The sequence below is a fragment of the Silene latifolia genome, chromosome 3, assembly GCF_048544455.1.
Source record: "Silene latifolia isolate original U9 population chromosome 3, ASM4854445v1, whole genome shotgun sequence".
In the NCBI taxonomy this organism is placed as follows: Eukaryota; Viridiplantae; Streptophyta; class Magnoliopsida; order Caryophyllales; family Caryophyllaceae; genus Silene; species Silene latifolia.
Window position 1 is genome coordinate 3,143,334 of NC_133528.1, and position 10,564 is coordinate 3,153,897.

Sequence of the window (10,564 nt, forward strand, 5' to 3'; positions counted from 1 at the left end):
AACAATCTCCCTTTTCTTGCATTTTCCTTCCTACAAAAGAATGGGAACCCAAAACAAACTTGTTAATGTCTTCCACCTTCAAGTCTTTAGCATTCTATGGATAATTCAACACCCGAGGTTGATGCCTCTCGCCCTTTTCGCTCAGTTAAAGAGGCGGTCTCCATTTTTGGAGACCGTCTTTTCCTCAAACAAATCCCGTCACCTCCAAAGCCACCAACTTTTGAAGTAGGAAATGAAACACCACAGTCATCTCCAAAGCTACCAACTATTGAGGTCGGAAATGAAACACAGTCATCTCCAGATCAGCTACTACCAACTATTGAGGCCGGAAATGAAACACACTCATCTCCAGAGCTACTACCAACTATTCAGGTAGGAACTGAAACACCAGAGTCATCTCCAGAGCTACTACCAACTATTGAGGCCGGGAATGAAACACAGTCATCTCCAAACCTACCAACTATTGAGGTCAGAAATGAAACACAGTCTTTTGATGAGCCATCACATTCATCAGAGATCATACTGGTCCCAACAGAGTCACCAACGAACAAAATGACTCCAATCCCGAAAAATCACAAAAAAGAGAGTAGTGGAAATATAGTCCATGGGAATGATCTAGTGATGATGATGATGGTACTAAAGAAACTAGAAGTCGAGTTACAAGAAACAAAGGCGGAACTCAAGCTACTAAAGGAGAAAGGAACAGAGACCGAGTTGGCATTAGCCTCTTTGAATGCGGAACTTCATAAAAGCATGTCAAAGATAGCCAAAGTCGAGACAGATGAAGAAGTAGGCAAAGCGACAACCAAGTCGATAACAGTCTATGATGAAGGGGAGAATAAAGAGACGGAGACGAGAAATGAAGAGAAAACAATAAGAAGTGAGTTAATGGTGAAGAGTATAGACTCTCCTACTTTAGCTCAAATTTTGAGCATTAGTGATTATGAAGGTTATTTCAAGGAGAACAAGTCAAAGACGAAAAGGTTGATGAAGAAGAAACCTATTGTTCCTTTGGTCACTGATTTGTGTCTATGGAAAAAGAAGGAATCGCCGAATCATGTCGTTTCTGAGCCAATATTTTCGAAAATGTATTTTACTTAAGAAAAAAAAATATGGTATTTCTTGTATTCTAAAACCGAATTTCTGTGATCTAGTTTGTAAAATTCATCATGTATCAATGTATCAAACAAGTGAAACACATTAGATGTTACTGCTAAATTGAATAAAATGAGAATTCTTTAGTTATCATATGAATATCCAAGCGAATAGATGTTAATGTCAATTAGCTTAGTTGGTAAAGTCATGAGAGATGGTCCTCATGACCTAGATTCAAATTTCGTCACCATCAAAATCACTGCCATCCATGCGGACCTAGAATTCTAGAAATAGTAGCTTACAATCTCTTGCTGGGGATTTGTAAGTTACTATTACATCAAAATTAATACTCCCTCTGTCCCGGTTATTTGTTGTCCTTTTCTATTTTGGGGTCTTAGTCAATTGGAGGACCAAAACTAACGTTATCAACTTTTGAATTTCTTATTGAGACCATGGCCCTTATTATTGCTTCTATTCCTTAGCCACGCCATGTCGGATTATCAAAAAAGGTCTACTGCAAAGTGGTAGAGATGTGAAGAAATGCATGCGAAATAATGGAGATAAAAAGGTTAAAGGAATTATGAGCGTACAATTGATGACCAAGACTTTCAAGGATTAGTAAGCGTTAGGACCTAATTGTTGATGATGACATGTCCATTTTAATTGTGTTTCTAAGTATGCCATTTCAGGAAAAATACCACTTTCTTACGCAAGAATTAATCAATGATCAAAGTCAAAGAAGTGTTGATAATTGCTGCCCAAGAAATCGAGTTAGTGTAATGTGTCACTAATGTAAGGGTAAGGGAATATGGTACTAAGCAATAGTCATAAAACAGTCCGCAAGACTGTTGCTGCTCAAGGTCATAGCAACAGTCCGCAAGACTGTTGCCCAAGATTCGTGTCACTTGAAGAAGTAAGAGTCTTTAGTTTCAAAAATACTCAAGCTTTCAAATAACAACTTCTATTTGTAAAAATTACATTTCTCATATTTTGAAAATAATGAAAGGTTTTTTAGAAAAGAATATGACATTTGAATATCCTAAAAGGCTTTCTCTAAAATATTAAAAAGACTTTCCCTTGCTTTATGAAAGCAAAATTTATTTATTTCCAAAATGGTCTTTCAAGGGCTGTCCTCTTTTGCTTGGTTCACATGTTATATTTTTGAAAACAAACTTTCTTTGGGAGCCTTACAAACCTTCTTTTCTTATTTCACCTTTTAAAGGATTGCCCATTTGTGTGCAAACTTTGGATGGTCAAAACTTTTGTCACATGCTAAAAAGTTTGACCTCTAAAATCCTTACAATAAGTTGTCCTTATCAATTCTTCTCAAATCAGTTTGAGGAAACGTGATCTTGTAAACATTCTAAGTTAGAGTGTGGATTTCTTAGACGGAGTAGTCTTTGAACTTTTGTCGCAACCGGAGTAGGTTGTTGGTCCTTTTTATTGTAAGGGTTTTAAGTCGTCGGAGTAGATCACTTCACTTAACTAATCGCAACCGCTGCAATTATTTCATTTGTACTTCATTTGCGTTTTTCTTTAACAACGGCCCTAAATACTGTTGCTTCTGGTCTTTAGCCTTTACCTCATTTGCTAAGAGAAACAAGCAACTGTCAGAACAACTGTTGTTTTTCATTTCAGCAATTTTCTTCAACAATCATGATACACACTTAATCATTCAATTTACTTGATGTATCCATTTGTTCTTCATAGTGGTTAATCAACTTGCTTTAAAACAATAAAGACTAAGTTGAAATTTTTAAGTAGTACCTAATTCACCCCCTCCCCTCTTAGTTACTTAGAATCCTAAACTCTTTAGTAAGTATGACACAAAGTCTTGTTTAAGAAGGCAAATATTTGTTTTGAACTTTAGACGTGTAAAGTATGGTAAATGAAACAAAAGTAAAATGTTTAGGTACTAATGAAAGGTCTGGTCTATATATACAAGTCGTGCCGGTTCATGTTTATTTTTCTTCATGTTGTTCTACCACACACGTGTCTGAGGTTGTTTCATGAGTTAGCGTATGTGTGGCTGCTTTATCTGACCCGAGAAACCATTTGTATGATTTACATACATTTTTGTTTCAGGATCCTGAAATCTGACAACCATGCAAATTTTGAGAAACAACAAAGGACATTTGAGGCTATTAGTACGCGATAAACGAGTCTGAGATGAAATCAGGTATTCTTTAAAATTAGATGAATATTTCTTAATTAGGGCTGAAAATCAAATAAAGTAACTCATGAAGCACTTATGACACGTGGTAGAAAAACTGGGAGGAAAAGACATATGACCCGGTACGACCTCCTAAACGGATCAAATTTAAGTGTATAATACATGGTTTTCAAGATTTCAGAATCTCAGAACAAAAGTGTCTGTAAATCATACGGACAGTTATTCGGGTTAGATAAAGCAACCACACAAATTTTGAGAACCAATAGAGGACATTTGAGGGTACCGGTACGCAATAAACGAGTCTGAAATGAAAATCATATAATCCTTAAACATTGCTGAATATTTATTATTTAGGTCTGGAAATTGAATAAGATAACTCATGAAGCGAACCTAGGCACGTGGTAGAAAAAGAAACATGACCTGGTACGACCTTCCAAACGGGTCAAATTTAAGTGTATAATACACGGTTTTCGTTTTATCTAACCCGAGGAACCGCCCAGATGCTTTACAAACATTTTTGTTCTCGAACCCTGAAATCCCGAAAACCGAGTATTATACAATTAAATTTCACCCGTTTGGGAGGTCGTACCTAGACCTGGCAGAACGGGTCAACGGGTCGGGTTCGGGTCGGGTCAATTCGGGTCGGGTCATTTCGGATTTCTCATTGATTTCGGGTTAACTCGGGTCGGGACGGGTCATTTCGGGTTTCGGGTCTGTTTCGGGTTTGTTGTCGGGTCAGTTCCGGGTTAAGCGGGTCGGGTTGTTTCGGGTCGGGTCATTTTCGGGTCAATGAATAATAGAGAAATTTTCATTTCAAGTCTTTTCGGTTCAATTAGAGTTATATTTTGTCGGGTCATTTTCGGGTTTGTTGGTTTCGGATCGGGTCATTTTCGGGTCAGGCCAGTTCGGGTTAAGAAAGCTCGGGTCATGTTCGGGTCGGGTCGGGTCAATTCGGGTTTTCGGGTCAAATTCGGGTGATGTAGTTCGGGTCACTTCGGGTCTCGGGTCAGCTTTTTCGGGTCGGGTCAAACGGGTCGGGTTGCTTTTGCCAGGTCTAGTCGTACCGGGTCATGTTTCTTTTCCTACGTATTTTTCTACCACGTTTCCGTGGTCGCTTTATGAGATACCGTATTCGATTTTCAGCCCTAAACAATAAGTTTTCATCTATTTTTAAGGAGTACATGATTTTTGTCCAAGACTCGTTTATCGGGTACCGGCACCCACAAATGTCCTCTATTACTTCTCAAAATTTGTGTGGTTGCTTTATCTGACCCGAGAAGACATCTGTATGATTTATATACATTTTTGTTTGCCGACCCTGAAATCCCTAAAACTGTGTATTTTACACTTAAATTTGGCCCGTTTGGAAGGTCGTACCGGGTCATATTTCTTTTCCTACCTATTTTTCTACCACATGCCTAGGGTCGCTTCCTGAGTACATGATTTTTGTCCCACACTCGTTTATCGCGTACCTGCACCCTCAAATATCCGCTGTTGCTTCTCAAAATTTGTGTGGCTACTTTATCTGACCCGATGAACTATGCGTATGATTTACAGACATTTTGTTCAGGGACCATAAAATCCCGAAAACCGTGTATTATAAACTTCAATCTGAGACATTTGGTAGATCGTAACGTTTTATGTTACTTTTTCTCTCAATTTTTTTATCACGTCCCCGAGGTCGTTTATCAGTCATCGTATTCGATTTCAGCCCGAAATAACACGTATTCATCTATTTTTAACTAATTTATCGCATACCGGCACACTCAAATGTCCTCTATTGTATCTCCAAATTTGCGTCGCGGCTTTAACTGACCCGATAAACAATCAATATGATTTACGGACATTTTTTTTCTGCGACCTTGAATTCTTGAAAACCGTGTATTATACAATTAAATTTGAGCCTTTTAAGAGGTTGTACCGGATCATATTTCTTTTCAAACAAGTTTTTCTACCACGTGTCACAAGTCGCTTAACGAGTTACCGTATACGATTTTCAGCCCTAATTAAGAAGTGTTCATCTATTTTTAAAGAATACCTGATTTTCATCCCAGACTCGCTTATCGCGTACTGACATCGTTAAAGGTTCTCTGTTGCTTCTCAAAATTTGTGTGGCTGCTTTATCTAACACGAGGAATCGTCCGAATGATTTACAGACATTTTTGTTCCCGGGCCTTAAAATCCCTAAAATCGTGTATTATACACTTAAAATTGACACATTTGGGAGGTCGTACCGGGTGATATTTCTTTACCTACCTATTTTTCTACCACGTGTCTAGGTCGCTTCATGAGTTACCGTATTGGATTTTCAGCCCTAAATAATAAGTATTCATTTATTTTTAAGGAATACATGATTTTTGTCCCACACTAGTTTATCGCGTACCGGCACCCCCCAAATGTCATCTGTTGCTTCTAAAAAATGGTATGGCTCTTTATCTAACCCGATGAACTATGCGAATGATTTACAAACATTTTGTTCAGAGACCATAAAATCCCAAAAACCGTGTATTATACACTTTAATTTGAGACATTTGTGAAATCGTAACGTTTTATGTTACTTTTTCTCCCAGTTTTTTTTACCATGTGCCCAAGGTCACTTCATCGGTCATCGTATTCGATTTCAACTCTAAATAACAAGTATTCATTTATTTTTAACTACTTTATCGCATACTGGCACACTTAAATGTCCTCCGTTGCTTCTCCAAATTTGTGTGGCCGCTTTATTTTACCCGAGAAACCATGTATATGATTTACGGATATTTTTGATCTGGGACCCTTAATTCTCGAAAACCATGTATTATAAACAAAAATTTGAGCCGTTTAGGAGGACGTACCGGGTCATATTCCTTTTCCTTCCCAGCTTTTCTACCACGTGTCATAAATCGCTTCATGAATTACCGTATTCGATTTTCAGCCGTAATTAAGAAGTATTTATCTATTTTAAAGAATACCCGATTTTCATCTCAGACTCGTTTATTGTGTACCGACACCGTCAAATGTTCTTTGTTCCTTCTCAAAATTTGTGTGGCTGCTTTATCTGACCCGAAGAAACCATACGTATGATTTACAGACATTTTTGTTCTCAGACCCTGAAATCACAAAAATTGTGTATTATACACATAAATTTCACCCGTTTGGAAGGTCATACCGGGTCATATTTATTTTCCTACCTGTTTTTTTACAACGTGTCTAGGGTCGCTTCATGAGTTACCGTATTCGATTTTCAGCACTAAATAATAAGTATTCATCTATTTTTAAGGAGGATATGGTTTTTGTCCATGACTCGTTTATCGCGTACCGGCACCCTCAAATGTCCTCTGTTACTTCTCAAAAATTGCATGACTGCTTTATCTTACACGAGAAACCATCCGTATGATTTAAAAGACATTTTTGTCCGCCGGCCCTGAAATCCTTAAAACTGTGTATTTTACACTTAAATTTGACTCGTTTGGGAGGTCGTACCGGGTCATATTTCTTTTTCTACCTATTTTTCTACCACGTGTCTGGGGTCGCTTCAGAGATACCGTATTCGATTTACAGCCCTAAATAATAAGCATTCATCTATTTTTAAGGAGTACATGATTTTTGTCCCACACTCGTTTATCGCGTACCGGTACCCTTGAATGTTATCTGTTGCTTCTCAAAATTTAAATGGGTGCTTTATCTGACCCGGTGAACTATGCATATGATTTACAGACATTTTGTTCAGGGACCATAAAATCCCGAAAACCGTGTATTATAAACTTCAATTTGAGCCATTTGGGAGGTCGTAACGTTTTATGTTACTTTTTCTCCCAATTCTTTTACCACGTGCTCGAGGTCGCTTCATCAGTCATCGTATTCGATTTCAGCCAAAATAACAAGTACTCATCTATTTTTAACTAATTTATCGCATACCGGCACTGTTGGGGCTGGTGTCCTCTACAAGTAGTGTAATAACATTTAAATCTCTAAAAGGATCAAAGGGTATACTTTTGTATTATTATCAGTTGGTCCACGTTTATCAATAACGGTTGGCTTGCTAGATAAGTTTGACGTTATTGTCATACAGATGGCGGTGATCAACTGGTCCCTAAAAGTCACACCTATAGGATACGTTTGAGAGATGTGACGGTATGAAAATACAGTCATGTTGATGCCAAAGTTGACTAAGCAGTTAGTCCGAGTTATTGACTAATAATTAGTCAAACGCGATGTTGAGATGATTATTTGATACGGATTAAATAATAAAAATGGCTAAGACGAATTAAGCAGTTAATTCGCAAATTAAATATAAACGATTATATTTAATTGATGTATATTGAATTAATTATACAATATTGTCTTTGTCGGACATGTATTAATAATTCAACTAATCCGTGTTATTAGTTGATGCTTTAATAACCGATAACCGATGACGATTTATAATAAAACCGCGTCATATACATTTAGCTTTTTCGAGTCGGACCATGAGTCAAAATTAAGAGGAAATGAAAGCCCATTTCCCCCCTTATGCTCACGGTTTGCCGAGTGAGGAACAAAAGGAGAGCTCCTCTCCTTTTGTGACCTAATCTATCATTTTGCAAAAATTACTAGGGTTTTGGAGAACATTTCCTCTCAAGACCTAGATCTCACATCTAAGAAAAACTCACACAACAATTCTCTCAATATTGCAAGGCAATTAGAGAATACATTTCTAGCACAAGGGCATAGTCTCAGACGGTCTTGGGTGTATCGATTAGGAGGAAATCTCTGTTGATTTCTGATCTTAGGCCGAATTCCCAAGGACCCGGGGTTGATTCTTTATTCCTTATCGTTTCTATTGTTTTCGTTTATGACAATAATTTGCATATTAAATTTACGTTATAGTCCTATAATTAAAGGGTTTTATACGGATATTACCCCACAAGTGGTATCAGAGCGAGGCCACGTAAATTTTTCTATGTGATTTTCATCAAACGAATTGATTCGATAAATTTTTGTTGCATAAAAACCACACGGCTGAAAATTTTTTATGCACGGCTAAATTTTTTTTTTTTTTGCACGGCTGCTTTTTTCTTGAAAACCGTGTCTTGTCTTTACACGGCTGTTTTCTTTAATTCCGTGCCATGTCTATTTTGTTTTTGTTTTCGATTTGATCTTTGCATATTGTTCTTGCAATCGATATTCATAACAATGTGTTAAAGATTCATCAATTGTAGTTTCAATTCTATACGGATTAGATTAAATTGCAATTGGTTTTAACAAATCGATCTTGTTTTTGTATGTTGAGGCTCTCGGTTTTCATGTGTACCGCTGGTTTTTTTGTTTTGTTTTTTTTTTGCTTTTTGAGCTCTCGGTTTTCAGCTCCAAAATAAAAAAATAAAAAAAAATTTGGGTACTGTTCACGGCCAGACGTGAAGAGAAAAAAAAAAAAAAAAATTTGAGTTTTTTTTTTTTTTGGCCTTAACATGTGCATAATACGGATTTTATGCATTCGCTTGATAGTGAAACGGTTCACTCACGTGCCATTTAGTTATTTTAAAGCGATTTAAAGTAACGGATTGTAATGAATTAAAATTAAGTTGATTAAAGCGGTTTTATCACATAATTTTAATTGTCTCTGGTGGTTTGGATAAATTTAACATAATTACGGAATTATGTCACGAATAAATTTGTTTTAGTTGATGCATTTTTTATCGTTATTGTTGAATGCCTTGAATGCTTTTAATTACGTATTTATTTATTTTTGCAAACAGTTGTAACTTAGTGTGGCCTTAGTAGAACGTGTTACCGTAATGATGGAACACAGTCTTGGTTGTATTTTGAGATCTCGCATCTCCATTTTGTTTTTCTTTTATAATTACAGTTTTTATTTAGAATGTAAATTGGTTTATATTTTTTAAATTTTAATTGCAATTTTGAGAAGACCAAAGATGAAGACCGGATGCTCACTCCCGCTGCATGAAAAAGATGGAACATCCAGACAAGCTTCTCGGGTCCAACGGTGGATTCCAAAGTTGTATTATGTTCTTTTTACTAGGATAGGCCACACTAGGAATTTTTATTTACGTATTGCATTCTTTTTATTTATTTTATCGTAACGATAGATTGCATCATTTTCCGCCTAAAAAACCAAACCACCTAATAATTGCACGAAAACTGACTCATATAGAGGTCACGCGTTAGTTTTCTTTGATATACAGATATTACACGATTTTATATAAGCCATCACCTAAATTAATTCATTCACGTAATGCTAGTTTTTCGTTCACTTAAAATGAATTAAAATTAAGTCGATGGGATCTTCCTCGTATAAACAAAAATTGAGAACAGTCTTTATAGGTCAAACTCCAATGAATTCCTTCTTCGTCGGTAGACATAATATGACCCCTTCTACGTCGGGTAAGTTGGAACCGATTGACCTATTTTATCTCAACACTATGGTCACTCGTACGATCCTGTGATTATGGTGGACTATAGATAGGATTTACGGAAATCTATCGACCAAGAGTTCTAACGATGGAACTAGCTAAACAGTTGGTTTATCAATTTACATAAATTGAGTCTTGGGATCACTTGTATTATTCTTGAGGGAGATCAATTATGCAAGTGCAATGAGTCTACACGATTAAAATGAATTTTAATAGACTTAAATCACCTCGATGAGTTGCTTATTTCGTTTTGTTTTTCCTTTCTTTTTCAGTGTAGATCACGATCATATAAACTGCTAATAACAATATGGCTGGCCGTGAGGACGACCCAATGCCAAGTGCCACATTGGACCGTGAGTCCTGGCTTCGGATCTTCATGAATCAGATGAATCAGTCCACTCGACTGAAGAATGATGGATCCAACTTCGCTGAGTGGGAGGCGGCATTACGGAATGCTGCCACTGCTGACGGGAAGCTCAAATATCTCATAGAGCCCCTCCCGCCAAACCCAGGTCCCACGGCTGGAGCTAACGAAAGCCTAAAATATAGTGATTTCGTCATGGAAGCGGGTGCGATTAAAAACGTACTCATTTTTGCAATGGAATTCAATTTGCAGAAACGCTTCATAGCCCAAGGTGCAAACAAGATTTTCACCACGCTCAATAAGGAATTCTCGAAAGCACCGAGAATCGTGACCTATGAGCATACCACTCGCTTCTTTGATGCGAGACTCCAGAAGGGCCAACCGGTTAGCCCACACATTCTCAGCATGATTGAGAATGTCGAGAGACTGGAGGCGCTTGATTGTAAAATCAGCGAGAACATTGTGATTGACCGCATGCTTCATTCACTCCACGATGGTTTTGCGCTCTTTAGAACGAATTACTATATGAATGATTTGAAG

The 10,564-nt window shown here is 37.2% G+C and overlaps 1 protein-coding gene across 1 annotated transcript; it reads left to right on the forward strand.

The window, feature by feature from the left end:
* LOC141645813 (uncharacterized) lies at window positions 1-1,239 on the forward strand. Its single transcript, XM_074454002.1, has one exon. The coding sequence runs from the start codon at window positions 97-99 to the stop codon at window positions 1,099-1,101; it is 1,005 nt and encodes a 334-aa protein (XP_074310103.1). The 5' UTR covers window positions 1-96; the 3' UTR covers window positions 1,102-1,239.
* The last annotated feature ends 9,325 nt before the right edge of the window (window positions 1,240-10,564 follow it).

Coding starts and splice junctions, on each gene's coding strand:
- LOC141645813 (XM_074454002.1), top strand. CDS start 97: ATGGATAATTCAACACCCGAGGTTGATGCCTCTCGCCCTTTTCGCTCA.